General features: G+C 37.4%; 1 protein-coding gene across 2 annotated transcripts; it reads right to left on the minus strand.

Moving 5' to 3' along the window:
• Window positions 1–27,415, minus strand: LOC109056550 (tetratricopeptide repeat protein 33-like). Of its 2 annotated transcripts, XM_019073744.2 has the most exons (5): window positions 27,217–27,408; window positions 26,164–26,388; window positions 13,733–13,814; window positions 6,614–6,745; window positions 11–2,856 (listed from the first exon to the last, which is right to left on the minus strand). In XM_019073744.2, exons 2-5 carry the CDS (start codon window positions 26,385–26,387, stop codon window positions 2,491–2,493), a joined length of 804 nt encoding a protein of 267 aa, XP_018929289.1. In that variant the 5' UTR covers window position 26,388; window positions 27,217–27,408; the 3' UTR covers window positions 11–2,490. The 2 variants fall into 2 exon arrangements, with proteins under 2 accessions (XP_042612308.1, XP_018929289.1); XM_042756374.1 differs by lacking the exon at window positions 6,614–6,745 and having other exon boundaries at window positions 1–2,856; window positions 27,217–27,415.
• Window positions 27,416–27,697: the final 282 nt, after the last annotated feature.

Below are 27,697 nucleotides of genomic sequence, written 5' to 3' on the forward strand. Positions count from 1 at the left end.
GAAAAAAGAAGTATAGTTTACACAGAAAATGCCTTGGTTACTAACGTAACCTTGATGCCATGAGATAACAGGAACGAGCACTGCCTAGTGGAAAACTCAGTTTTCTCTGAATACTGAAGCCTGATTGGTTAATGTTCGTGAAGCTGCACGAACAAATGGCATTTCAGCCTGCCAAAACAGGCAGGGCCAACTGCCTATACAAGTCAAAGGCGAGTGCCATTTCATCAGAATTTTTCTACCCGTGGGTGAGCATAGATGTGCCATGATGCCCTCTTTGAGAGGGGGGTGCTTCTCATAGCCCTTTTGCTCAGCGCCATCAATGGAGGTAAAGGCAGAGGAAGCAAAAGTAGGGGGCGTGAAAGAAAGAAAATCTGTGAGTGTAGCAAGACTCATGCTCTCACAATGAGGGCAGTCTTTCTCTGTGAGCACTGCCTCTGTGCTGGTCAGAGGCATGAAGGGCTGGCCCTGAATGTGCCACACTCACGACACAACATTATGAGTCAAATTCCAATGGAAGTTGCCCAATTAGCAGAACATTTGCTTTTTGAAGTCGCCGGATGGAGAGGCACTGAGAAAGAATAGCAGGTGTCATTGTTCTTCTTTCTTTGGAGTCCAGCGAGAAGATGATCATTGCGATGAAGAAGAAAGATTGAAATGATTCTCTTACCTCTGAAACAGATTTTGCCAAATCCAGAGACTAGTTCACCCTTGTTAACACTCATTGCAGCAGCCTGGTACTGTCTAATGAAAGCCTGAGAACCCAGAAGTTTTGACTTCCTGAGGTTGTGTAGCACACAGCCAATCAGAATGGAACTGGTGATACCAACTTCACAGAGTCCTGGAGCTGAATATTTTCCAGAGATTTCTCACCAAGGAACCAAGCTGATAAAATCCTTATATACAGTAATCCTATAATAAACCATAATAACTAAAATATTGCTCCCTGCATATCTCCTCTTCTGTGTGACATTTTAACCCATGACTGCATTACTACTACTTCATTTAAGTAAAACTAAATTCTAAAAGTCTGTAGATAGATAATAGAGCAAGTGTGTGTGTGTGTGTCATGTTCTTCCCACTCAGTCCTGGTACATCATAGGGGTGGGTGATCGATCTGATACCAAGTAAATACAGGACCAGTATCGCCAATTCTTATACAGATACTTTTCTTTTAAAAGCATGCATTTAAATGAACTGATTACACTTTGAAAATGAACAATAAATACTGCTTATATGACTAAAATGTCACACCTTATTTTAAGGTCCAATTCTTGCTATTAACATACCATTAACTATGTGGTTTAGTATTGGGTAGGATTAGGGATATAGAATATGGTCAAGCAGAATAAGTGCTTCATAAGTACTAATAAACCACAAATATGTTAATAATAGGCATGCTAATAAGCAACTAGTTAATAGTGAGAATTGGTCCCTATACTAAAGTGTTACCACTAAAATATTACATTCACCATCGCTACATGGATATTCTTTGCCCTTCTGAAAGGACTCTGCCAGAGACTTCTGTCTCAGTGGGACATTCTAAAACGCTTAATGTGAAAATACTATTTACAGACAAGCAGAAAAGCCCAGAATATGAGGCCAGTTTGCAAAGTTTCACATTAAGCATTTTCCTCCCATATAAGGAGGAGCAATGTGTGCATACAAGATGGAAAAGGAGCAGCGTATGTACACAGAAAGACATGCCTAGTCTTTGATGAAGCAGAAGCAATGTACTAAGCATAGAGGAGAGAAAATTAACCTCATCGGGCTGGTATCGATCTGATACCAATACAAATGTTGGTATCGATACTATCAATATTAAGATTGATCCACCCACCCCTAGTTCATCAGTGATTCACACTGCTATAACAATCCTAGGGTCCCAAGTGAGGGCTCACATCTCACATAAAACAGGACTGAATTAAAAGCCAACTAGGAATGGTGAAATTGCTAATCAAGAGTGTACATTAAGAAGGGATTGCTCTGCTATTTTAGAAACTTAAAAGGTTATGTTTAGCCACACTAAAAATTGAAATAACCACAGAATCCTTAAGTAAGGAATTTATGCTCGTTTGAGTGAAAATGATCCAGAAGCATTTCAAATTCTTCTGGGGATTTGGTGCTCACTTTACAAATTTACTGGGAATAGTAACCTTGTTAAAGGGATAGCCGACCCAAAAAATTTAAATTCTGTCATTAATTACTCACCCTCATGTTGTTCCAAACCCGTAAGACCTTCGTTCATCTTCAGTACACAAATTAAGATATTTTTGATGAAATCCGAGAGCTTTCTGAATTTGCAAAGATATCAACGCTTCTGAAATGTTTAGTTCTGGCCCACAAAATTTTGTAAGGAAGGACAATGTTAAAATAGTCCATGTGACATCAGTGGTTCAACCGTAATGTTATGAAGCAACAAGAATACTTTTTGTGCACAAAGAAAACAAAAATAACCACTTTATTCAACAATTTCTCCAGCCTCTATTTCATTCAGAGTCCTCGTGCCTTGACTAAACAACACTGTGAGGATGAAGTGGGTTTGTGGTCATCTTCGACAATCACCTCTCTGGCGACCCCGCGTGCATCCACAACCACTGTTTTCTTTAAGTCCTCATATTTTTTCTGTCTATCAGCCATGGTTGTGCAAGCCTCAATCACTTCATCGCTTTCAAAATCATAATCGCTCTTCAGCTCAGGAGCTTCCACAAGGAGCCTTCGGGCTTCATCTTCCTGTTTCGCTCTTTCATGGAGAGCTTTTTGTTGCTTCAGGAGCTGTAAGGCCCAGCCTAGGTCTTCCTCCCAGAGGGAGCGCTCAGACGGATGCAGGTGCAATGCCACTTGGAAGGACCGTACAGCCTGGAACACACAGAGGGAAACATAAAACGTGTGGAAATGTAAATCAAATAGGATTATTAAATGATTTAGAAGTATTTTTCATATTTAGTTAATGTTAAATGAAATCTTATTGTAAAAGTGTTTTTTGGTCAATAATACAGTAAACATTAATTTTGTGAAATATTATTGCAATTTAAAATTGTTTTGTATTTCAATATTTTTTTAAATGTAATTCCTCTGAGGCGAAGCTGAATTTTTAACTGCCATTCCTCCAGTCCTCAATCATTTTAATATGCTAATTTGCTGCTCAAGAAACATTTATTATTATTTTCAATGTTTCCTAATAAAACGTTTCAGGATTCTTTGATGAATAGAAAGTTCAAAAGGACAGCATTTATTTGAGATATAATACTTTTGCAACATTATACATGCCTTTACTGTCACTTCTGATTAACTGAATGCATCCATCAGGTGCATGATTTCACATAGAGCAGCTGTTACTACACAGAGCCCTTGTTAACTGACAAGCTGCACAAATCCACGTTCATTATCAGCATGGATTTGTGCAGCTTGTCAGTTAACAACGACTCTGTGTAGTAACAGCTGCTCTATATGAAATTACGCACCTGATGGAATTTACTGCTGATTAGAGAACCGGCTTTACTTACGAGGTGTGCATTAATTATCGGCCGATATTTATCGTGCACCCCTACTATACAGCTTGAGATTAATCTTTATATCTAACTCTTCTAACCTAACTGCAATCTCAAGTAGACCAATTCAGTTTAATTTAAATTATTTGATGTATTTATTTTAATTTAAATGTTTGATATGACCAAAAGCAGTGGCACACTGAATGCTAGTTCTGCCCTCTGTTGCGTTTTGCTAAAATATAACATGCACGGACTCTTCAAGAGCACACTCCAAAATGAGCATGAACAGATGTTTATTGTACAATCAAACCAGATGAGCATTCATGACTCCTTGCTCTTTTCATGATAAAATAAACCTCTGAAGCCTTCTAGAACTAATGAAAATGTACTAAAACAACTTCACTTTCACAAAAGTAATTTCCCATTTCTTCCCAAAAACCCACTTTAAGAAATAAGTTAAAAAGAAACAAGCATGTGGTTTCAGCTCAATAAAACTAAATAAGGACTTATAATAAGCCTTCACAAATCACATCATCCATGCTCGCATAAAAAAAAAAAAAACGCTGCTGCAAAGCACATTATTAAGAATGAAACATCAACACATCTTTCAATACACACACTGAACTGCTGCATATCTCAGATCTATTCTACACTCAATATCCAGTATCCACAGTATTAAAATGATTGTCAGAAAACTAAATAATTATTTTAAGCAGGTGGCTTTTATGTGCACACATCATCATAGCTGCTTGAGTGCTGAAGAGCTCGTTTAGTCTATGCAGAACTGAACTAACATATGTTCATTCTATATGAGGGCTAAAGCCTAGTTCCTGCTGTGAATCAGTCACCCTGCTCATGTTACAGAAAAAGAATGGCATTTGCTTTCTTTTCATCCCCTGGGAAAATAATGCATTCATAAATAGGATTTAGTGAGGCATTTTACCTTCATAATTGCCCTATTGACTCAACAATCTACAAAGGAATGGTCACTCCTTCAACAGAAACACTAGATCACATATCAGCCTGAGAGAGGAAGAATATCAGAGCCAGTGTGAGCAGGAGCCAAGAATCCCCAGCCCTTGTCACGAGGAAAACCTTTAATGAGGAATAAAGCCATCAGATGGCTTCGGGAGACCTTTTCTCCTCCAGAGTCCTGATCGATTTAACGGAGATGATTTCAACAGTTTTGCTGAAGTCATGGTATAGACTCATTCAATCTTGTTCCTCCATAAGGAGTGACCTACACACCAAACTGAAAAGTGCTGAATCCTATAAGATTATTTTTGTGTATACTGTATTTACAAATGCAAAAGTTACTTGATATTTTTCTGTGGTTATAACAATAACAGTAGGTATGAAACGCAAATTCATTCTATCAACTTCCTAAATGCATGTTAATGATATCACTGTGAACAATTATGAATACATTTCATTTTTTTTTAACTTTAAAACTTTTAATCAAAATGTCATGACTCCAGACAAATAAAATACATATCAGCGATTTCAGAGAAAAACATGTGTACTTTAAAACTGTACACCTTTTGTGCAAGAATATATGAAAATACACTAAAAAGACAAAAAAAAAAAAAAAACTCTGACCCTTCTTCTCCAGCGTCTTTATCTCGGAAATTTCCTTTGGAATGCACTGGAGATTTCCCGGAAAAGCATGATTTTCAGTAAAATGTGCTCGTAATGTGGTAAAATTGACTGGATATTAATCTTTTGTGAGCTGTTTTTCTTTAAAGAATTTGTCAAATTATGCAATGTTGTAAGAAGAATGGTGGATACTATGAATCAGAATCAAAGAAAACTGAAAAGAGACAGGCCTCATTTAAAAATCATTACAAGTGATCAAAACGTTCCCAAATGTTTCAACAACGCATAAACATTTATACTATGAACTCTACTATGACCCGATATATGTAAATGTTATTAAAAGTAATTATTTTCATTAGAGCAAATGTAGGTGCTCTTATTGGTGTTACACATTTCCGTTTGAGACTGACACAGTTTGAATAAATCTTAAAAAGTATGTACTATGAATTAAAGATTTGGGCAGGAAAATAGTTATTGTGCTTGATATGGATACCCTTTCAACAAGACGTCAATTATCACCGCAGCAGTTGTGTTCCATGATCCTGTTAAAAACTATAGCCCTCTTTAAAAAAAAAATCACAGAATGTAAAAATTAGTCCTAACATTTCATTTGAATTCTCCATCCTCAGGTTATTTTTCTCTTTGGTGAATGACTTGACAAGGCATGCTTAGCCCAAAATAGTAAAGTATTTATTCAATCTCTAGCCAAGATGTCAAACTCAGTGTGCACGATGAGCGTTCGGATTACAACAGACACATGCAAATACTTACTTGCTGGAGAACTGCAGGATCTGCAAGGTTTTCTTTCATTGAGCATGTCTGTCTAATACACACAATCACACACAGGTCGGGGCATGTAAGGTGTGGCAGTGTTCCTCTTTAAAGTACTCTTCCATGCTCCTGGGCTTGGATGTACTGAACTACACATTTCATCACAATGACACTCCATCTGAGTGATGGATAAGTGGCAAGAGGACTCTCACCTCATACTGACTGACAAGGACACTGATACCATAACACAGAGGGATGCTGGCTAGGAGACTAGAGGATGTTTGCTTAAAAATAAAGCAGATGCCTCAAAATGCTGAATAAACTGTTTGTGTTAAAACAGTTCATTACCTAATATACTGACTTCCAAGCTTGGCTGTTCATGTGAGTTATTTAGGTGGTTGCCTAGGGCCCTGATGTTGTGGGATGGGATATAATAAAAGAGAACATTTACACCATTTATTAAAAAAAAAAAAATGCTCAGTCCAACTGTAATCAATGAATGGAACTCTGCTTATTTAATCTACTACTACAGAAAAAAAATTGAAACTTTGGACTAAATATCACATTTATACACATATTTATGCACAATATTATTATTATTTTAGTTTGTTCTCTTAAAAAGAAAGAAATGACTCTGTTGTTCTGAGGTTCTATGAATTTTTTTATGGTAAGACCTGATAGGGCAGATTTAACTGTATGCTTTTGGCGTAAACTGGAATGACTAGATAATTGTAGCTTATTACGTAAAATCTACTTACTAGCTCTACTTCGCCAAGACTTAGCTGGGTGCGGCCCAGAGTTTGCCACGCCTCACACCAGAGGGGGCGGAGTCTGGTGGCCATCTCTGCAGACTGCACAGCCAGGAACACCTCTTGAAGGGTGATCAACACCTAAGGGTTACACATTACAAGGTTAGAAGTTGACGGACTCAATTCCTGGAATATTTTCTCAATGCTAATTTTAAAATCTAAACAGATTTTAAAAGACTTGGCATCAAGCACTTGCAGACTTTGTAAATGGTTACAGAGAAAAACTGGGAATCATACACCAAATGAACGATGATCACATGCTACCAGACTATCGGTTGTTTCCAACACAAAGTCACAGAGAACGCACCTCATTGCTAGAAGACGCATGACAAATGAAAACAATATGAGCTCTAAAACTGACTCCTCCAACTGAATGGAATCACAGTTTGGAACTATGAAGATAAATATAGAGTCTGTGCCCAACATACACTACAGGAGTTTCTGTGAAATCAGTCTCCTCCAACTGGCCAAAATCTTCAGACTGGCTCTCATGGCAACATGCAATGACTCTTACAGACTGCAAAAATGTGGGCAAATGTTGTGTAGGTTATTCCAACATTAACAAAAAATTGATTTATGCAACTTTGTTAGCAAATTACATTTTTTAAGAATACAACAATTTTGAGGTATGACTAAGTATATTTTATAGAATAACAAAACTAAGTAATTTTCACCACAAACCTAATTTCAGTCTGACTTCCAAACATGGCTCTTCTAAAAACCATATTCAGTTTGTTTTCCTGAAGTAACATATTAGCCTTCAATTTTGGTCTACAAATTAATGTCAAGAATTAGCAACTCTATTCATATTTACCCAGTTACAACAGGTACCAAGCTGATGTAATTTAAAATGTAAAATTTAATTTTAAACATCAAAAAAATATTATCACGATGCAAAACCTTGCCAACCAACCACTTCAATGAGATCAGATTACTAATGAGGGACACACTCAATCATCACCTTCTCTCTCTTTTCAGGTGACTCACCTCTTGTGAATATGATCATGTGATCAGTCAGGAAAAGGTCACTACAAGAAGGGAAAAATAAGGCTAGCCAGATCTTGTAATTGCAACCAGTGCTGAAATGAATCTCTGACCTATGCTGCGCTCAAGTGCTTCTGGGAAATTCCCACTTATGAGTTTGGAAGTCATAATGATATGATGTGAGTTCAAGTGATTTTGTTCAGAATAAAATTGACTGACTGGAGAGTTTTATATAGGTAGCAGGAAGAAAAAAAATGCACATTGGGTGCAACAAATAAAAGAGTAAAGTCAACATTCACAGTAATGTATTATGATCAAAAGCAATTTGAAAGAAAGTAGTTGTTCATGTGCACTCAGCTCAATAAATCGTGATCATTCTGACATAACTCTTTATAGCATGTAGAAAAACAACTTTATAAGTTTTCCAGATGCAGTTTTTTGGAAAGAAACATGTCTATATGCATGCATTTATCTTTATTGTAAAACCTGCTCTTTCACCGTTACATTCACAGTTTCACATAGACTTTTTGATTTAGGCTTGATCCAGTTTCCAATGTTTACACCCACATATGAGAATATGTGACCGTTGTTGCTTTGATAGAAAATGCAATCAGAAAATCAATCCGTTGAAAGTGTTTTAAAGCCCAACCTGTCATTTCACTCACACTCATCTGTGCCATGAAAAACAGTGTTCACAGACATCAAAGCCTAGACACTTACACCAAAGATAAGATCTAGAGCAATGAAAGAAGAGTTTAAAAGTGAGCAATAATAGAGGATGGAAAATTTAGAAAAAGAGAGAGTGAAGGGATTAAAAAGACAAAACAGGGTTACAAGAAGACAGAACAGACTAAGTGACTGGATGTAATGACTGCTGCTGGTTGTAATCTGTCCTATGTTTAGTGAAATTAACGAGCAAACAATTGTGTGTGTGTGTGTGTGTGTGTGTGTGTGTGTGTGTGTGTGTGTGTGTGTGTGTGTATTCACCTCAGAGTCTCTGAACTTGTATTTGTACATCTATAGCACATACATGTGTGTGTATGATTGAGTAAGCAAGTATGCAAACATCTATGTCAAGATTTAGGGCCATTCAGCAAATTCTGTACAGACCAGTCAACTAAAATAGAAGAGAAATCCAAATGATGCAATCCAAGACCATTCCTGAGAAGAGCTTGCATTGCAGATATGTTGAAATCATGAAAGTCTAAAGCTTAAATCAGACTTGGTTCTACTTTGTCACAGAACTTTGTCATCATTTTGAATGCCTGCAATGGCAAAATGGCAAAACATATATATTTTGCTATGATCCTGATGAACAAGTTAAGGAGAGAAACTAAAATTAATTACATAACATTTAGATCTATCAATACCCTCTGTTTAGTAGAAAATTAAATTAAATTAAGTTGTCAAAGAGATGAAAATGCTTAATAAATAAAAAAAACCTGTCTGATATTTTCAGTCGATCTGTCTCTGCCAGATCCAAGATACTGTAATGTCCTGAAGCAGACTCTGAGACTGTCAGAGCTAAAGCTGAGATGAGATCATAGAAGTGGAAAATTGACAGGAGAGAGTGAAAGACAGGATATTAAAGGTAAGATGAGTGAATGAGTTAACAAATAAAGGAACAAAAATTAAAAGGCAGACCAGGTCATTTGTTGACTGAATCTAATGGGCATCTTTGACTCATCATAACCTGACCACCATCTGCTCTGCCAGCTCTTCCATCTTAATAATATTATCTAATCTGTGATTTTTATCAGTGATTTCTGTGAGCATTATGCAAATGTTTTACAAACATATCCTGTTACCATTTGATTTGTACAAAAGCAGGTGCTTGCAAACATTTTGAAGGAGCAGCCCGCCTGGAGGGTCGTCAGACTGCTCTTTTTCTTTAATGGACTTAACGCTGTCATTCATTACCGTAAAATAGGTTTACTATTCATTACGAGCTGCTAACATATTAATGTGACCTATAAAATTTTTTCATAAACACCCCACCATCAGCTTAAGCAAACTGCATGATCCGGTTCATGACATTATTTCAACCAACATTCAGTGAATAACAAAAATACAATCGATAAAGTAGTGATGCATTTGGATACACTTTCATTTTTAATTTTTGTGTTACATTTCTTATGACCTTAAAACATTCTGACCTAAAATTTTAAATGACAAACATCTGAACTGTGCTTTATATATATAGCAATAACTGTATAAGTAATTTTAATTATTATTTATTAGTAAGGTAGGTAATAAAAGCAGCACAGCCCTCCTTCAGCACTGTTTGTTTATACAGTTTGGCTACTAACATGAAGGAACCCATGTCTGATCCCAAGTAAATGTGACTGGTGACATAGTGTAACAGCTTTGTCTGATCACCACTGTGCTCTTGAGCAAGACACTTAAACCCAGCAGGGATTTCCCTACATTAAGACACAAGAAAGCATGTGCTAAATGGCATCATTTATTTAAGATAATGTGTTTTGCATTTTCAGGACCACTATCTTAAATCGTCTGCGTCCTCAAGGAATAATAATTCCATCCAGAGTGAAGGACAGGTGCAGTATGTCCATCATGCTCTCTATTGTAAGATACAGTTAGTGCTGTATCGGCACAAGACTGTGAGAGTTGAAAAAGGAAAATACGGGGAAAAAAAACCCTAGATGTCAAAACGTTCTGTTATAAAGAGCCACAGACAGGGAGTGGGTTTGGAGAGTGAAACTTGGGGAGGAGGAAATGAAAACAACAGCCTACAGTACATAACAGCTGTGCGTCTCTACATTTACGGTAAATTCCACTATTGCAGACTTACAATTCAGAATCAGAATCAGAAAGAGCTTTATTGCCAAGTATGCTTACGCATACAAGGAATTTGTTTTAGTGACATAAGCTTCCAGTACACAGAGACAACAACAACAAAAAAACAAAAAAAGAGATTGCAAATAAATAAATTGTATGAACAGTTGTGCTATAGATGACAATGGATTAGAATAGAGTAAGATGCAAAGATGTACTTGGATGGAGGGGGTAACAAATAAATATAAGAATATTGCACATTTTTGCATAAGTGGGGAACATTTAACTGTTCATGAGGTAGATTGCCTGGGGGAAGAAACTGTTCTTGTGCCTGACTGTCCTGGTATTTGCTGCTCTGAAACGCCCGGCCAGATGGCAAAAGTTCAAAGAAGGGGGTAACTTGGATGAGAGGGATCCAGAGTGATTTTCTGAGCCCCCTCACACTCTGGATGTATACAGTTCTTGAAGGGTTGGCAGGGGATCATCAATAATCCTTTCAGCAGTCCGAACCGTTCTCTGTAGTCTTCTGATGTCTGATTTTGTAGCTGAACCAAACCAGACAGTTACAGTGCACAGAACAGACTCAATGACGGCTGAGTAGAACTGTTTCAGCAGCTCCTGTGGCAGGTTAAACTTCCTCAGCTGGTGAAGGAAGTACACAACCTTTGTTGGGCCTTTTTAACAATTGAGTCAATGTGATTGTCCCACTTCAGGTCCTGAGAGATGGTGGTTCCCAGGAATCTGAATGACTCCACTGCAGCCACAGTGATGTTCATGATGGTGAGTGGGGGGAGTGCAGGGGGGTTTCTCCTGCAGTCCACGATCATCTCCACTGTTTTGAGTGTGTTCAGCTCCAGGTTGTTAAGACTGCACCAGACAGCCAGCTGCTCAACCTCTTGTCTGTAAGCAGACTCGTCACCGTCCTGGATGAGGCCGATGACTGTAGTGTCGTCTGCAAACTTCAGGAGCTTGACAGAGGGGTCTTTGGAGGTGCAGTCGTTGGTGTAGAGGGAGAAGAGCAGTGGGGAGAGAACACATCCCTGAGGGGCACCAGTGTTGGTGGAGCGGCGGTTTGATATGACTTTCCCCAGTCTCACTAGCTGTTGCCTATCTGTCAGAAAGCTGGTGATCCACTGACAGATAGAGCTAGGAACAGAGAGCTGGGTCAGTTTGGTCTGGAGGGCTGTTGGGATGATGGTGTTAAAAGCCGAGCTAAAGTCCACAAACAGGATCCTCACATAAGTCCCTGTTTTGTCCAGATGTTGCAGGATGAAGTTCAGTCCCATGTTGACTGCATCATCCACAGACCTGTTTGCTCGGTAAGCAGACTGCAGGGTGTCCAGTAAGGCTCCAGTGATGTCCTTCAGATAAGCCAGAACCAGTTTTCTGCAAATGACTTCATGATGACAGACGTTAGAGCCACAGGTCTGTAGTCATTAAGTCCTGTTATCTTGGGTTTCTTTGGAACGGGGATGATGGTGGAGCGTTTGAAGCAGGACGGCACTTCACACAACTCCAGAGATCTGTTGAAGATCTGTGAAAAGATGGGGGCCAATTGGTCAGCACAGGTTCTCAGACAGGCTGGTGTAACACCATCTGGGCCTGGTGCTTTTCTTCTTTTGTTCTTCCTGAAGACCTGGCGCACATCGTTTTCACTAATTTGAAGAGCAGGAGGGGGGAGAGGGGTACTGATGGAGGTGTTAACGGTTGTGTAGAGAGATGATCAGAATGGATGTGGGGTGTTTCAAATCTACAATAAAACTCATTAAGGTCGTTAGAAAGTCGTTGATTAGCCTCAGTGCAGGGGGATGGTGTCTTGTAGTTGGTAATGGCTCTCAGTCCACTCCACACTGAAGTTGAGTCGTTGGAAGTAAACTGGTCTTCCAACTTTTTAGAGTAGGTCCTTTTAGCCGCTCTTAATCTCTTTGTTCAGCGTGTTTCTGGCCTGATTATACAAGACTCTGTCCCCATTTCTGTAGGCATCCTCTTTGGCCTGATGAAGATGTCTGAGAGTTTTGCTGTAAACCACGGCTTATCGTTGTTGAATGTTAAATAAGTCCTGGTAGGAATACATATATCCTCACAAAAACTAATATAGGTGTTACAGTCTCTGTGAGTTCGTCCAGATCGGTGGTAGCAGCTTCAAAAACACTCCAATCAGTGAGGTCAAAACAAGGTTGTAAATCCTGCTCTGTTTCGTTGGTCCGTCTCTTTATATATATATTATGTATATTACAGGTTTAGCAGATTTAAGTTTCTGCCTGTAGGTTGGTATAAGATGAACCAGACAGTGATCAGACAGTCCCAAAGCTGCTCGTGAAACAGAGTGATATGCATCCTTTATTGTGGTGTAACAGTGATCCAATATATTACTGTCTCCGGTGGGACATGTGATGCGCTGTCTGTATTTTGGCAGTTCACGGGAGAGATTTGCTTTATTAAAGTCCCCAAGAATGATTAAAACAGAGTCCGGGTGTTGTTGTTCTGTCTCTGTGATCTGGTCATCGAGTTTCTGTAAAGCCAGGCTTACGTGCGCTTGCGGAGGGATGTAAACACTCACCAGAATGAAAAAGTGAAACTCCCGCGGCGAATAGAACGGCTTGCAGTTGACAAAAAGCACTTCTAGATCTGAGCAGCACATCTTCTTTAACACAGTTACATCTGTGCACCACCGTTCATTGATATAAAAGCATGTCCCGCCGCCGCACGATTTCCGCGATGATTCTGCGTCGCGGTCCGCTCTGAACAGCTGAAAGCCCGGCAGATGGAGCGCGCTATCCGGTATGGCGTCATTGAGCCAGGTTTCCGTGAAACACAGAGCAGCAGAGTGTGATAAATCCTTATTTGTCCGGGGAAGCAGATGGAGTTTGTCCGTTTTGTTGGGTAGAGAGCGGAGATTTGCCAGATGGATGCTAGGCAACGGCGTTCGAAATCCGCGCTTCCTGAGTCTAACAAGCGCACCAGCTCGCTTTCCCCGTTTGCGCTTTTTGAAGCGTTTGATCAGCGCCGCTACTACGTTCAGTAAAATGTCTGAATAATTGAAATCCGGTAAAAGATTTTCTGGTGTGTTCTGCCGAATATTCAGCAGTTCATCCCTGGTGAAACTGATCGTGTTTGACAAACAAAAAACAGGAAAAACGAACAAAAACAGTACAAACACTGGAGAGCCAAGCACTGAAGCAGCCGTCTGCGGCACCATCGAGGTACTGACATTACATTACATTACATTTACATTAAAAGCATATTTTGTAGTGTATGAACTGAACTGATTTCTTTTTTTTTTTTTACCTGTGACTTCATCTCATAGAGCACAGCATTGTCTGGTGTGAGCTGAATGGCCTCGTCCCACCTCTTCAATGCCTCCCAGTTCCTACAGCAAACACATATACAGAAAATATTCTGGTAAATTATTTAAAAATTTTAAACACGCATAACATCTACAATATGTTCAAACACACAGAAAATAGTGCAAATGCACATACAGTAAAAGAACACAAACACTGCTGCACAGATTTATTAAGTCATAACACTTGGAATCAAATTGTCATCAAACGCCAAACCTCTAGCATGCAAAATCCTAAACGTACCTGGGTGCACTTTTTAGCGAGAGACGAATACGTACCAATAAGTACATCACTAAGTTTCAAAAGAAATGAACACTAGAGGCAGTAAAACTCTTGACACCTTTTATTCCTTTTCACACAAATTTACAGAGTTTCGAATAATAAAGCGTAATTTTCGCACGACTACTTGAAGAATATCATGTTGTGACTTCAAAACGATATAAATATGCTGGGAGATTTGAAAACTGATGCTTTTGAACATTAGCATCGCACATATCCAGCTTCATATATATGGGTTTTCAGAGATGAAAGGTTGTTCGGTAGCTCACAGAGTACAGAGATGTAGTTTGAGAGGCGAGGAGCTCCGGTTTGAATCCCGTGTAACCACAGTTCAACAAAAAAATTCAAATCTGCACAAAATGAAGTTGAAATGGCACGGTTGCATCAACAAATGCGTTTTTATATCAGTTTTGCATTTGTTAACACTATCGGGTAGGTTTAGGGATGGGTTTTGTGTAGGGCATATTTCCAACACGATAGAGCATTAACTTTTAGCGACAGTCCCCGGATATTTGAATTCTGAACCGCCGCAATACGTACCTACATCAACGTAATAAAACCGTGCCAGGGTTCAGGTATAGAACCTGTGTTTTAGTGCCACTCAGTGGACATTTCTCTTTGGACCTGTGGCAAAACGTGCAGTAAGGTGCGTAAAAACGGTGTTGCACAAAAAAAGTGCACAGAGGTACGTATTTTTATGAGACCAGGTTTGCAAAATCTGTTTATCAAGGTGGATTCATATGACACATACAACTGATTATTATACAACACCTACAATGAACGAACTAAACTAATTGCCTTATTCATACCATCTCCACAACATATATTTGTTGGGCTAAATGAAAAGCAAATTTACATTGAAACAACAGCTACTTCAAATACATCTTTAAGATAGTCTGGTAACTGATAAGCATTAGAAAAAGAGTCAATTTTAGTAACTAGAACAGCGATAGCCACTTTTGAGTGGCTTATCAAGACTTTTCTTATAAATCAATCTTGGCTATAAAGTAAAGACAAACACGTTTCGAAGCATAAACATGATGAGAGCTTCCTGGTTTGCAAATTATACAATATAATGTATGTATGCACACAGAGAACCTCACAAAAACTGAGCAACGTAAAGATATGTAGGGGGGAAAACAGGATATCTGATGACGTTTAACACTTGCAAATGCAAGTCTTCTCTTATTTTCCTTCTCTCCAGAAAAAGTTATCTCATCAGGGTATGAGGTTAAAAAAAAAATCAACTTCTTATAAAGACTATAATCATTACTCCAAACTCAAAAGAAAACAGTCTCCTACAATGTAGTACAATTCAGAGCTATTTGACTTTAAACTTTAGACATATTACAGATGCTTACATCATAAAATTAAACTTTTTAGGATATTCTCTTGGGGAAAATAGAATATGAGGAGTCAGTTTTCACAAAATAAAACCTTAAGGACTAAAAAGGAGCCAAACTGAATGTTATGAATGTAACCCACATACTGGGCTGTGTTGAAATTCTTGGCATGCTACTAATCTTGAGTAGACAATTTGACAGTAAATGTTCAGCCCATATTGTTTGAGGAAGCAAACACTTAATCAGTATTGTCAACTTATCTTTCCATAAATTTATTGCTCTGTTTGTTGTCAATGAATTCATTGTGAAAGAAACCAAAATGCTTGTTAACTGAAAACCGTTCACTAGTTAACTGATCAACTGTTTGAAAATAAACTGACAGGTACATTGTACGCCTGAATGTTTTATGTCAGAAATTGCAGTCTTCTAAGAAAACCAAAGTAATTATTGCACCTACGTCAGAAAGGTTGAAATGTGAAGTTCAAATTTGTTGAAATCACTTGTTGAAAATGCTGGCAATGGGGTCAGACCTCATTACCACATTAAAATACTGACTTTTAAGCCCTAACGATTTCCCGTAATTCTCCAGATCAAGCAGTCACCTCCTCTTCACAGATAAAAACTAAGCTAGTGTTACAAATCAGATGTGCAAATACAACATGGAATTTTTCTGAGAGTCCATAAAAATGGTCAAGCGTCCTTAAGCTGTGCCATGTCTGTGTTTATCATGCAAATAATGTAAAGTGATTAAAAGTAAGCATCAGGTACTTTTCAAAGACCTGTGGTAATTGATGAGATAAGGGCTTCCTTATAAGGGATTTCATCAAAGCACCCTCAGGGAAAGAAAAAAAACCCCTTCAAAGTCAGTTAAAAGAATTTACTAGATGTTTTCCAAGTACATGATTGTGAAACACCTCATAAGCTATTGAAAGGCAAAGAGTACATAGTGTTACTGTACCTGCAAAAGTGGGTGTGGTTATGAGGAAAGGTGTACTTGCTTTCCTATTTTCAAATGTACCTCACACTAGAGTACCATAAAAATTTGCTGACCTTGCAAAACATGGTAAATGAAACTTCATATTGATACTATACATGGTACTTTCTGTATTTAATACTAACTTTAACAGCATTATGTAATATGTTGGAACACCTCAGCCAATGTTATGGGAACAAAGGTCAGCCAGCTATTTAATAATTAGTATTAAATTACAAATATGCGCTGTCACAATCTTACTATGTATTATTAGTAGAAACGTAAGTGTTTGCAAAAAAACATCTTGTCATTTTTTTTTTCCTCATAATTGCAATAAAACCCACGTGCTACAAATGTTTTGTGAGACAAAAGACATGAAGAAAGCACTTAAACATACAGAATCTCTGTCAGGTCTCTAAAAAATAATGCGGATCTTCATTACTGTACATGAATGAAGCCATCATATGAAATGTCTCATTACACAGACTTTGGGCATTTGCACTGCAGATTGAGACAACTTGAAACAGGAAAGAAAGTGTGTTCAATATATGCAATTCAGTGTAGCATCACTTTTTGATGTTTTTGACCAATGTCTGATATGAACCAAATCATGTGAAGACCCCCCAAAAATATTTGAGCAGAAAATCAGAATTGGGCACATTGGTTAGCAGTGTAAACAGTGTGCCAATGGTGCCTGAACAGGCAACACATCTACAACATCACAGTACAATGTGCTGGTATATGGGTACAGTATTTGACAAAGATTTTTTTCTCTGTAAAGTCTGGAAGCCCTGTTCCTCCCCTCGCATTGACGCTGAGACACAGACTGTATGGCACTGTCTTTATAGCCATGTTGAGCCAGGAGTCACGTGAAATTGTGCAAGGTTATGCACTATTATGGCCATCCTTACTGTAAGTGAACTATGACACTACAGTGTCAAATTACTATTTGTCTGTCACTTTGTAAATGTGCCTTAGACGTCAATGTTTCATGAACCCCCTGCAAACTTAATCGTTATTTAATTTAAAAAGGCAGATTTTAAAAAAGACAAAATGATTACTGGGGAATTTAATAATATTCAAGCATTAAGTCTTAATATCACAGATTATGTTAATCAAAAACAATAAAAACTAATAAAAAAACAAAAACAATAAAACAAATTTATCAGCAAGACATGGACACTGAAGTTGAGTTCTGCATTAGGAAAATGATGACTGAAGTCACCTGCTATTTCTGTTGTTTGGTAGCAAAATCTGTCTCTGTTGAACTATTAGCACTTTCAGAACTTAAATTACAGATATGCATAATCAGTTCTGCGATGGAAACTTACAAATGGTCTCATTTCATCCCAGTTAATGAAGTATGGCAGGACAGTTTAACTCTAAATGAATGTCACCCAGGAAATCGTCCCACTAATAGCGGAAAAGCTCCCACGTGTCAACAACACTGACAGGAGACACAAACCATCCGGTGTCCGGTCACTTTTTTCATGAGACATAACTTACTGAACATCAACGAGACAAGGATTGTAGGGTGTTCATATGATAAAATTTGGCCGATTTCACACACTGGTCAGAACAGGCAACTCTGCTAAACTGAACTGCATATGCTAATATGACATAGTGTTTTGTTTAATGTATAATTAAATAAAAAACTGAATGCCTAACTTCACCCCGATTGGGTGCTATATGTTGGATTTGTGCGCTCATCTGTTTTCAATGCAGCTAACCTCCAGCCGCTTCATGTCATCTAACATTACCTACATTAAACTATGATAGGTGAGTTGCTGCAAAAAGACGGCAATTGTGACAATGTAAAATTAAGAAACTATGGTGCCATGTGCTTTTAAAAAACATTTTCACAGATTTAACATTATATTATCAGCTCAAAAAAAAAAAGTTAATTTGACTAGAAACACTTGAGCCCGGAAACTACTAGAAACACTTCCAGTCGGGCGAGACTTCCGTGTTCAGGAAAAAAGTGGATACAACAATTCTTTAACAGTTCTTTCTGGTCCTTAATTCTGATTGGCTGAGAGGTCTTTCCACCATAGATATGTATAGGTAGTTGCCCTATTAGAGTCTGTTTCTATGGGCTGCTATACGTAAGCCATCCGCCATATCGGAATGGTCAAAGCAGGTCCGTGAACACTCAAGAGCAAATTACCTGTCTGCAACCCTAGTTATAAGCATGTATGAATATCTATATCAACAATAGACTTAAAGGGTTAGTTTACCCCAAAAATTTAATTAGCCCAGAAATAACTCACCCTCAAGGCATCCTAGGTGTATATGACTTTGTTGCTTCAGACGAATCCAGTCGGATTTATATTAAAAATTGTCTTTGATCTTTCAAACCGTTTAATGGCAGTGTGCGGGTTTTACAGTGCATCAGTCCAAAAGAAGTGAAACAAAGTGCATACATCCTTAATAAAAAGTGTCTCACAGAGTCCTGGGGGATGAAAAAAGTCCCCCTATAGAGAATCGATGCGTTTTTGTAAGAAAAATGTCCATATTCAAAATGTTATAATCACCTTGTGTTATAATCACCAACAGTGAGTGCAAAATGTAGTTTGCACTCACTGTTGTACACGGAAGCAGTTTCGGGCGGATGACGTATGGAGGTTGGCTTTGTGCATGCGCCGCTCAGAAGTGATGAATGCGGAAGCGCAGGGGAGAGATCAAAACAAACTAATTAGAAGTACAAATTGAGGATTTGTAAAGAAGAATGTCAGAGGATTTCAATATAAGCCATGAGTAACCTGGTTTTCCTTTGCTAAAGTAAGGAAACTTTGCTTCCTTTGCTCCTGTTAACAAATATTCGTTTTCACAAGACTCACCGGTGCATGCGCATCGCTGACCTCATACGCCATCCTCCTGGAGCTGCTTCTTGTACAACTGTTGGCGCAAGCTACATTAAAGTGATTATTAAATTTTGAATATGGATATTTTTCTTACAAAAACGCATCGATTTGCTTTTTATAATGAAGGGGCACTTTTTATTTCACTTCTTTTGGACTGATGCACTGCACCACCCACTGACTTTCATTAAACAGTTTGGAAGATCAAAGACAATTTTTTATATAACTCCGACTGGATTTGTCTGAAATAAGAACGTTATATACACCTAGAATGCCTTGAGGGTGAGTAATTTATGGGATAATTTTAATTTTTGGGTGAACAAACCCTTTAAGCAGATGATTTAGCTAAACTAACACAATACAAGATGCCGTTAGCCAAAACGACACTTCAAATATACTATAGTTTAAAAACCTATAATACTGAGTTAATATATATTAAAAACACAAACCAACACATTCTTACCTTTGAAAGTTTATCCAATTTCTTCAGAATTTAAATTTCAGTGTTGTTTATAACACTTAAGTGTTTTCATAGGCGGCGCAATGTTGTGGCATCTTGAAACTGATTTTTATTGTGAGTGATGACATATTGACCGTTCCACGGACATATCTGGAGAGGTCGAATGTGGCATCTACCTATACATATCTATGTTTTCCACCTATGAGATATTTACCCAATATCGCCATGTGAACCGTTTAGCCCTCTGGCCTGCACTCACACTGCACTTAATGTTCTGGGGCCGGAGCATACTTAAGTCATTATGATGCAATTTTCTGATTTGAAGAAAACAGGAAGAAAAGTGCTTTCACTAATAGACAGTTTAATAAATTTATCACTTATGTAGCGCAGCGAATTTCAATGTTTTAATGGTCCTGCAAGTATCAGAACATTAGTACAGAAGACAGATGATGCTGATGAAGCTGAACTTACAGCTTTTCTCGCACACTACAATTAATGTTCATCAATAAGATGGGAACCATATCCGTTATAATCTGTTACAGTATATGTTTGTTGTCGTAATCAAGACTGTAGCGCACACAAAAGTAGTACAGTAACTGCTCAATGAACAGTGCTCGGGCACGGTATGGACTGAAGCGATCACACTAGTCAAATGAGTACTCTCTCATAATACCCAACTCTACATAATACAGTGAGCTTTCAATGAAGCAACTCAACATTCCTTTGTTACTAGTTCTAAGTGACGTTTCCAAATTAGTAACAGAGGCTAGGGCTCAGCTGTTAAACCAGAGATCCTCAACTCTGGTCCTCGAGATCCACTTTCCAGCAGAGTTTAGCTCCAACCTTGATCAAAATCACCTGACTGTTACTTTCAAGTGATCCTAAAGACCTTGATGAGCTTGTTAAGGTGTGTTTGAGTTAGGGTTGGAGCTAAACTCTGCAGGAAAGTGGACCTCGAGGGCCAGAGTTGAGAACCCCTGTGTTAAACTGTCAACCTTGATTTGAATCTGTGGCAGAAGGAAGTAATTCTGCATACAAAATGTTTTTTTTAAGACACTCAATGGTTGTTTCCTATTTATTTACACACTTATTTATATATAGTGCGGTTGAACTGTTGTATAAATGCAATATCACACTCGTACCCATGTGATATCGATCTGTATTGTAAGAAAAAACGATGAGGATGTAAGAAGATCTTGATGAAGATGTTCATTGCAGCATAGCAGTGACAAAGTACATGCAGTACCTTGGGTTTAACAGAGTCAGAATGAACTATAGTTTCTTACAGTATCTATATCGTGCCTATGGCAGAATCACAGGCATGCTGATATAGAGCGATATCACATGGGTGATACTTCATCTTGTGCATAAATTATGATTTTATGATTCACACTAAGAAAAAAATCTAATGGATAACTAAGATAAATTTTGAGTGACAAAAGTGATTTTCCAACCTGACTGTTTTTTTTTTTTTTTTCATTTTGGTTTAAGTCACATGCAAAAGAGTCAAATACATATCCAAATTATTTTCACATATTAAACTGGTTAAAGTGTTGCATTATCAGGTTAATAACTATGCAACAGTTTAAATTCTGTAACTCTGGCTGTAAACCTTGATCTAAATGAGTGGAAGTTTATTAAAAAGAAAAGCCCCACCAAGTAATAGAAAATCAAAAGTGATAGTCCAGTTAATATTGGGATAACTAATTGGTCTCAGGGATAAATGGCAAAGTAAGCAAACTGCTGAGATTCCAGCTTTCTAAACTTAAGGGTTAGAAATAAATATACTGCATCTTGCATGGCACTTCTGTTGGATAACAATACAACATTTATATGCAGTGGCCTTAGTGGGGGGGGGGGGGGGACACATTTATCTACCAATTATTATTATTTTTTTTTAAAGGATTATTCTAAGCAATTTTGCTAGGTCAAGTTAATTTATTTGTTTGTTTGACAAGTAATCTTGATGACAATTTAATTATCTTGGAAATTTGGTAACTTTGTTTGTTGTTTGAACTTTATATGATATATAACACAAAACAAATAAAAATGTTAAATTAAAAATTTTTTCAAAAATCTGCTGCATCATTTTACAAATGAGCCTACCGCAATTCAACTTACGAAAAACTAATTTATATGTAACATTATCATTCATGTTCAATTTACATCCCTGCAAAAATTTCCAAATGTTAATTTTAATAAAATAAAGAGATAATAAAATTTGCATGTTGCTTTTTAGTTATTTAGTACTGCCCTGATGAAACAATTTCACATAACAGATGTAGGTTCACAAGAAGAAATTATAGCTGAATTAAAAGATAAATAAATAAAATGCTGGCTCAAAAGTTTACATATGCTTGAAACTTACAGAAATACTGTGTGTCGCTACCGGGATGTTTTTCGTTTTTCAATAGTTGTTCATGAGTCCCTTGTTTATCTTGAGCAGTCATGATTGTTTCATATGCTTATGTAGTATAAAATCTCTATTAGATCTCTACATATCTCTAACAGATTAAGATAATTTCCCACTATGTGAACATGACTGAAATTAAATATTTTCTTTTACCTGCATCTTTTTGAAGCAAACTGAGTATGTTTCACAGACACTCATACTTCACACCCTTTCAGGTATAAAAACACAAAGGAGCAAAGTGAGCATCAAATGCAGCTTCATAGTGAGTGCATTGTGTTGATCTGACCTGTTCCAACTGTCCTGCAGCTCCATGTAATTTCCTCATCACAATTCACTTATTCTCCAAAAAAACTTGATTATAAGAGTCACCAAGGGCAACACGCCTCTTCAGGGGCTGCTGGGTATTCACTTACTGGTGTAAAGCATTAGCCAGCACCATTATTTAAGGGAGAATCATCACTGACCCCAGCTATAATGGCTTCCAAGCATTGTGAAATTTAAAGGTGATTTAAAGTAATAAAGACGTCTGAGTCTTTTGTAAGAATGTGAATGAGACAGTCAACTCAAGTGACCTGCTGTAGAATCTGTACTAATGTACTGCAAATATTGTTGGCTCTGATGATACATAGCTTGCATGGTTTCTCGTTTAGGAAAAATATATCTGCTAAATGATGAAATGTAAAATCACTGGCTAAAATCTGCATTGATACTTCCAGATGTACACTACATTTCTACAATACAAATCTCTGAGAGATACATAAACTTCTTTGAGTAATGCTATCATCCTATTCAGATTGTAAAATATATAAATTGATTATGAGCAGTTCCACAAACTATGAAGTTTTATATGTAAATGTGGGTATTTTATGCATCCTTCACTAATTTCAATTTGTTCCAGATCTCCAATACATTCACACAATGCTGTTCCATGCATTCAGAGTTGGGTTGCACTTTATTTTACAGCACGTGTACTTACATGTACTTATAGTGTACTTACAGTGTACATGAGGAACAGGACTGTAAAATAAAGTGCTACCCAGAGTTGTTTACGCTGGACGTATGACAGAGTATTTCTTTACCAAAAATCTTACAAGTTTCAGAGAGGTTTTTTTTTTTCGATCGTGGCTCTTCATGACGTAAACGAGAGTGGAACTCCTTATATGGACATTTCTCCCAGAAAAACGCGCCTGCGCACGCATCGACCGGAGCGAAAACGAGATCGCGCCCATCAACGAGCTTTATTTGAACATTATACGGTTACCTGCTGTGTTTAGTCAATTTTATGAGCTCAACTGTAAGACTGTATTTGCCAAACGCAAAACACCAAATCTTCAGCCAAAAAACACTACAGGGATAAACTGTCCATTAGCAAGAGGGGTAATTATACATAAATCCTAAAACCTGGGGCCCTGTCATTTACTTGACTTGATCTGGCAATAAATAAATTCAACATCCCACATTTCATCACATTTTCTGGGGAACACTATCCGGCCTCTTTCTTTAATTTCTCTGAAAAAGCAGGTGCAACAAATATTGGCACAGTGCTACGGTAATCACATCACGAGCAGCAGTGGCCTACAGTGCACTATTACACGGTTAGAGCCAAAGTGCTGCTTAATTATACCATTAAAAACATTTCAGACTACAGCTTTTAAAGGAATCCAAACAAGGATGGAGACAGAGAGTTGTGAAGAAGAAAAGAAGCTAAAAGGTTGTAAAATTGAAGAGTGACACTCTACCCCGACCTCTCATGGACTTGTTAAGGCTTTACAGAGTAAGGCCACAATAACAGCAGCTTGAGTTTAATCCATGCCTTTAAATCATCTTCCAGTAAGTTCAAGCTTTTCTTTTATCCTCTTCAAGTGCTTGCTGGCTATGACGCTTATAGCTTTTTTTATTTGGACAGTGAGAATACAAGCGGCCTAATTTGACTTATTGTTCCGGTTAAGTGGTTAAAGGATGAGAAACTTGAGAAAGAAGCCCTTTTTCCTCACAGTCTTGTATTTCGTAACACCCTCTTAACTCAAAGAGATGAAGATCATCCTAATGTTTATGTGGACACACCTGCTACAGAGATTCATATAAGAAATGCTGCCTCCAAGAGAAGAGAGTGCATATTAAACAATGACATAATTACTTATTATCTTAGAAAATAAATAATGAAAGCAAAACGCGCACATTAGAGTGTATTGCCTTTCAGCTCAGTCCTGCTTCATGACCTTTGGTTGAGCTTTTCACAGACAAGCTAAAACTGAAAGTCTCATTTGAGTGCTAAAATTTTCAGCTTCTACATGCTGTAATGAACTCCTGCCTAGACCTCTCCGACCGTGTCGGGCTTATCCAATCACTGAAAGAATAAATGTCAATAAAAGTAGATAGATGTAATTTTTTTCTACTTCAAATAAATAAAGCACAAGATTTGTTTTGAAAAGTGATATAATAAACAGCTTTATCCTTGCTAATATGAGCTCAGTCTGTGTTTTTCATTCAGGATGAATAATGTAAATAGTGTGTTGCAAGTCAATGTTCTTAAACGAATAGCAAACCCAGAAATATAATTAAAAAATGTCTAAATAATTCATTTGCATGAGGTCTGGGCAGTCAAGTTCCAAAACGACAAAAAGAGCACCATAAAAACCATCATACTCCACACATATTCTGCATTATATTTTAAGTCTTCTGAAGCCATATAATAGTTTTGTATGAGCCAGCATATTTTGGGTGAACTCTTTCTTAAAATCAGTTCAAACAAGTGGCATCCACATGCAGAGAACCCATAGCCCCATCTGCTGGATCAATGTGGCACTGTTATAATCGACAGAGTAAGACCCGCTGTTTATCTTCTTTGTTGAAGACTCCAAGAACTCTGTTTCTATCATTGACAACAACTGCTATGTCATATTGCTGGCCAATGCACTGACCTGATTAAATAACAGCTAACAGTTGAGTAACCGTAAAGGCAAAACAGCTGTCAGTTTTTCCAGGAAGGATTTTGGCTGGCACATGCCTCCAGAGTGTAAAAAACAGAGAGATTTACTCAAAAACAGGTAAGATGAGAAAGGTCTTCCATGGGCCAACAAGTATCTTATTATGTGATCAAGCAGAAAGCTCCCTGTCAGAACCAGGATATCAGTGTCCTACCAGTCTGTATGTGTGTCTATGCTACTGTTTAAAAAAATAAAATTTAAAAAAATGTGACGTGACATAGAGCCAAGTAATGTTTGGGGTCAGTAAGATTCTTTTTTTTTTTTATGTTTTTGAAATAAATTTAAATAATAAAATAAAACAGTAAAAATAGCAATATTGTGAAATGATGAAACACTTAAAAACAGTTATATTTTGAAATATTATTAAAATTTAAATTAATTGTAATGTATTCCTGTGATGGGAAAGCTGAATTTTCAGTAGTCTTCAGTGTCACATGAAATCAGAATACTTCAGAAATCATTCTAATATGCTGATGTGGTGCTCGAGAAACTTTACTTATTATTATTATCATTGTTGAAAACCATTTCAGTTCTTAAAAATTAGTGGAAACTGTAATCAGATTTTTTTTAGAATAGAAAGTTTAAAAAAAAACAGCATTTATTTGAAATAAAAATCTTTTGTAATATTATAATTCTCTTTACTTTCACTTCTGATTAATTTATTGTGTCATAGTCGAATGAAAGATTCCATTTCATTCAAAAAATTACAAACTTAATTTCAAGTGTACATGAGCAAGGGAATTGTGGACCACAATACAGAATAGATTACAGTGGTGCACCCACAAAACACTGTGGAAACATTTAATGTCTTTACATAATTTCAACTCACTGACTAACTTATTGACTCATACCATACATCGTGCTTCAGACTGTAACTAAGAAATAAAAACAGAAATAAAACCAGTAGAAGCAATGTTGTTTGAGACTTGGTTTGTTCTGTACACACTTCTTGCTGTTCCCATATGGGCTGTCTAATAGCTCATCCAAACTTGCAATATTTAGCCCTCTGTTAAAAACAGAAGACTGCTGGATTTAACAAGCACACAAACAGAGGTCTACCTTCCCTCCTCGGCGAGGAGCATTCCTTCATCCTTTAGTCTCTTGCTCTTAGCAGCACAATCCTCCAGCAGCACCTCTCGTCGCTGTTTGATGACATGCAGCCAATCAACTCTTTCCTCCTCCACATCCTCGTCAACCACCTGCTCTGAGTCCTTCTCAAACTGCTGCACTGTCGTCCTGGAAACTCTCTCCCCCACCTTACGTTTCCAGCCAAAGGAGGCCATCCTGAAAAAATAAAAATAAAATAAAATCCAAAAGAGGGAACAGCTACTGTAAGACTAACAATTGGGAATACTACATTAAAATGTAACAATTAACAGGACAGCCACATGCTTTCAAGAACAATTTTAACAATACAAATAAGCACTGCCAAGAGTGATTCAGATCTGTTATTTGAAAATCCATTCAATTCATTAACAAGTTCACCACATTTACATAAAATGTAAAAACATTGTCTGTGTATATCCTTTAACAGTAAGTTTTCAGTACAAGACATGAGAAGGACATTGAAAAACTATTCTGAGGCCAAACTTTGAAGGTATTGGTATTTTCTACAATGCATGTATTGTATACAACATATTCTAAAAGTTTTAGACCGATTTGTTTGTTAGACCATTACATGATCACCATTCAAACACTGCTCTATATTTATTTAATACTACACTGCTTTTTCTCATGCAAAAGCACTGACAAAATAATTAATCTTCGATTACTAAATTTGCACAACACTATATTGTATCACTATATTTGCTATTGAAATCAAAGAAGATGTAGAAGGCTGAGGCTGATGAAGTCCTGAAGTAGCATGTGGTTGTTTTTACAGTCCAATGCGATTTACTGCACAGGACACATTCATATTGTGTGAAATAATATGAACTGAAGTATTTTGTGTTAGTTAATATTGAATTTTCTGTATTTTTTGTAGATTATTTACTTTTTGGATTTTGTATGGAATCTTTAATTTTGAGCGTGCGGCTGAAAAAGTTAATGATTTATCAATAGAAATGCCCCCACATCAACGACAGATCGCGTTTCCATCCATGCGTTACTCACAGATGTTTTGGATTTATCCGCTCAGCCCTCTAACCCGGAAGTACTGTAAAAATTCTTAAAGGTACAGGGCCAGCTTTAAAGGGGCCCTATTATGCTCTTTTACAAAGTCTCCATTTTGCTTTGGAGGTTTTACTAGAACAGGTTCTCATAATAGGTTGTTCGCAAAACACATTATTTTTCACATATTTTACATTATTTTAACATCTCTCTCCCCAGTCTGGCATGAACTGCTCAAATAGTTTCTGCATCACATGAAGGCCCGCCTTCTGAAATACAAAATGTGCTGTGATTGGTTGGATGGGTTATTGTGTGTTGTGTTTGGGGATTTATTCTCGGTGCTTGGTCAGTGTGTTTTGTGATTGGCTCCACTTTGTGTAAGGTTGGGAAATGTTTTAAATATTGCATCAACATCAAATCAATTTGAGCGTGATGTTTGTCTGCTTTGGGAAAACTAACGTGTCTCCAGCATAGTGATAACACT

Source organism: Cyprinus carpio, chromosome A5, assembly GCF_018340385.1.
Source record: "Cyprinus carpio isolate SPL01 chromosome A5, ASM1834038v1, whole genome shotgun sequence".
NCBI lineage: Eukaryota > Metazoa > Chordata > Actinopteri > Cypriniformes > Cyprinidae > Cyprinus > Cyprinus carpio.

Bases quoted from the DNA above. Each gene is read 5' to 3' on its own strand.
- LOC109056550 (XM_019073744.2), bottom strand. From the start codon at position 26,387: ATGGCCTCCTTTGGCTGGAAACGTAAGGTGGGGGAGAGAGTTTCCAGG. The intron at 6,746-13,732 runs GTAAAAAAAAAA...TGTAACCCTTAG, and splicing joins TCTATGAGATGAAGTCACAG to GTGTTGATCACCCTTCAAGA. The intron at 2,857-6,613 runs GTAAGTAGATTT...TGTGTGTTCCAG, and splicing joins GTCTTGGCGAAGTAGAGCTA to GCTGTACGGTCCTTCCAAGT.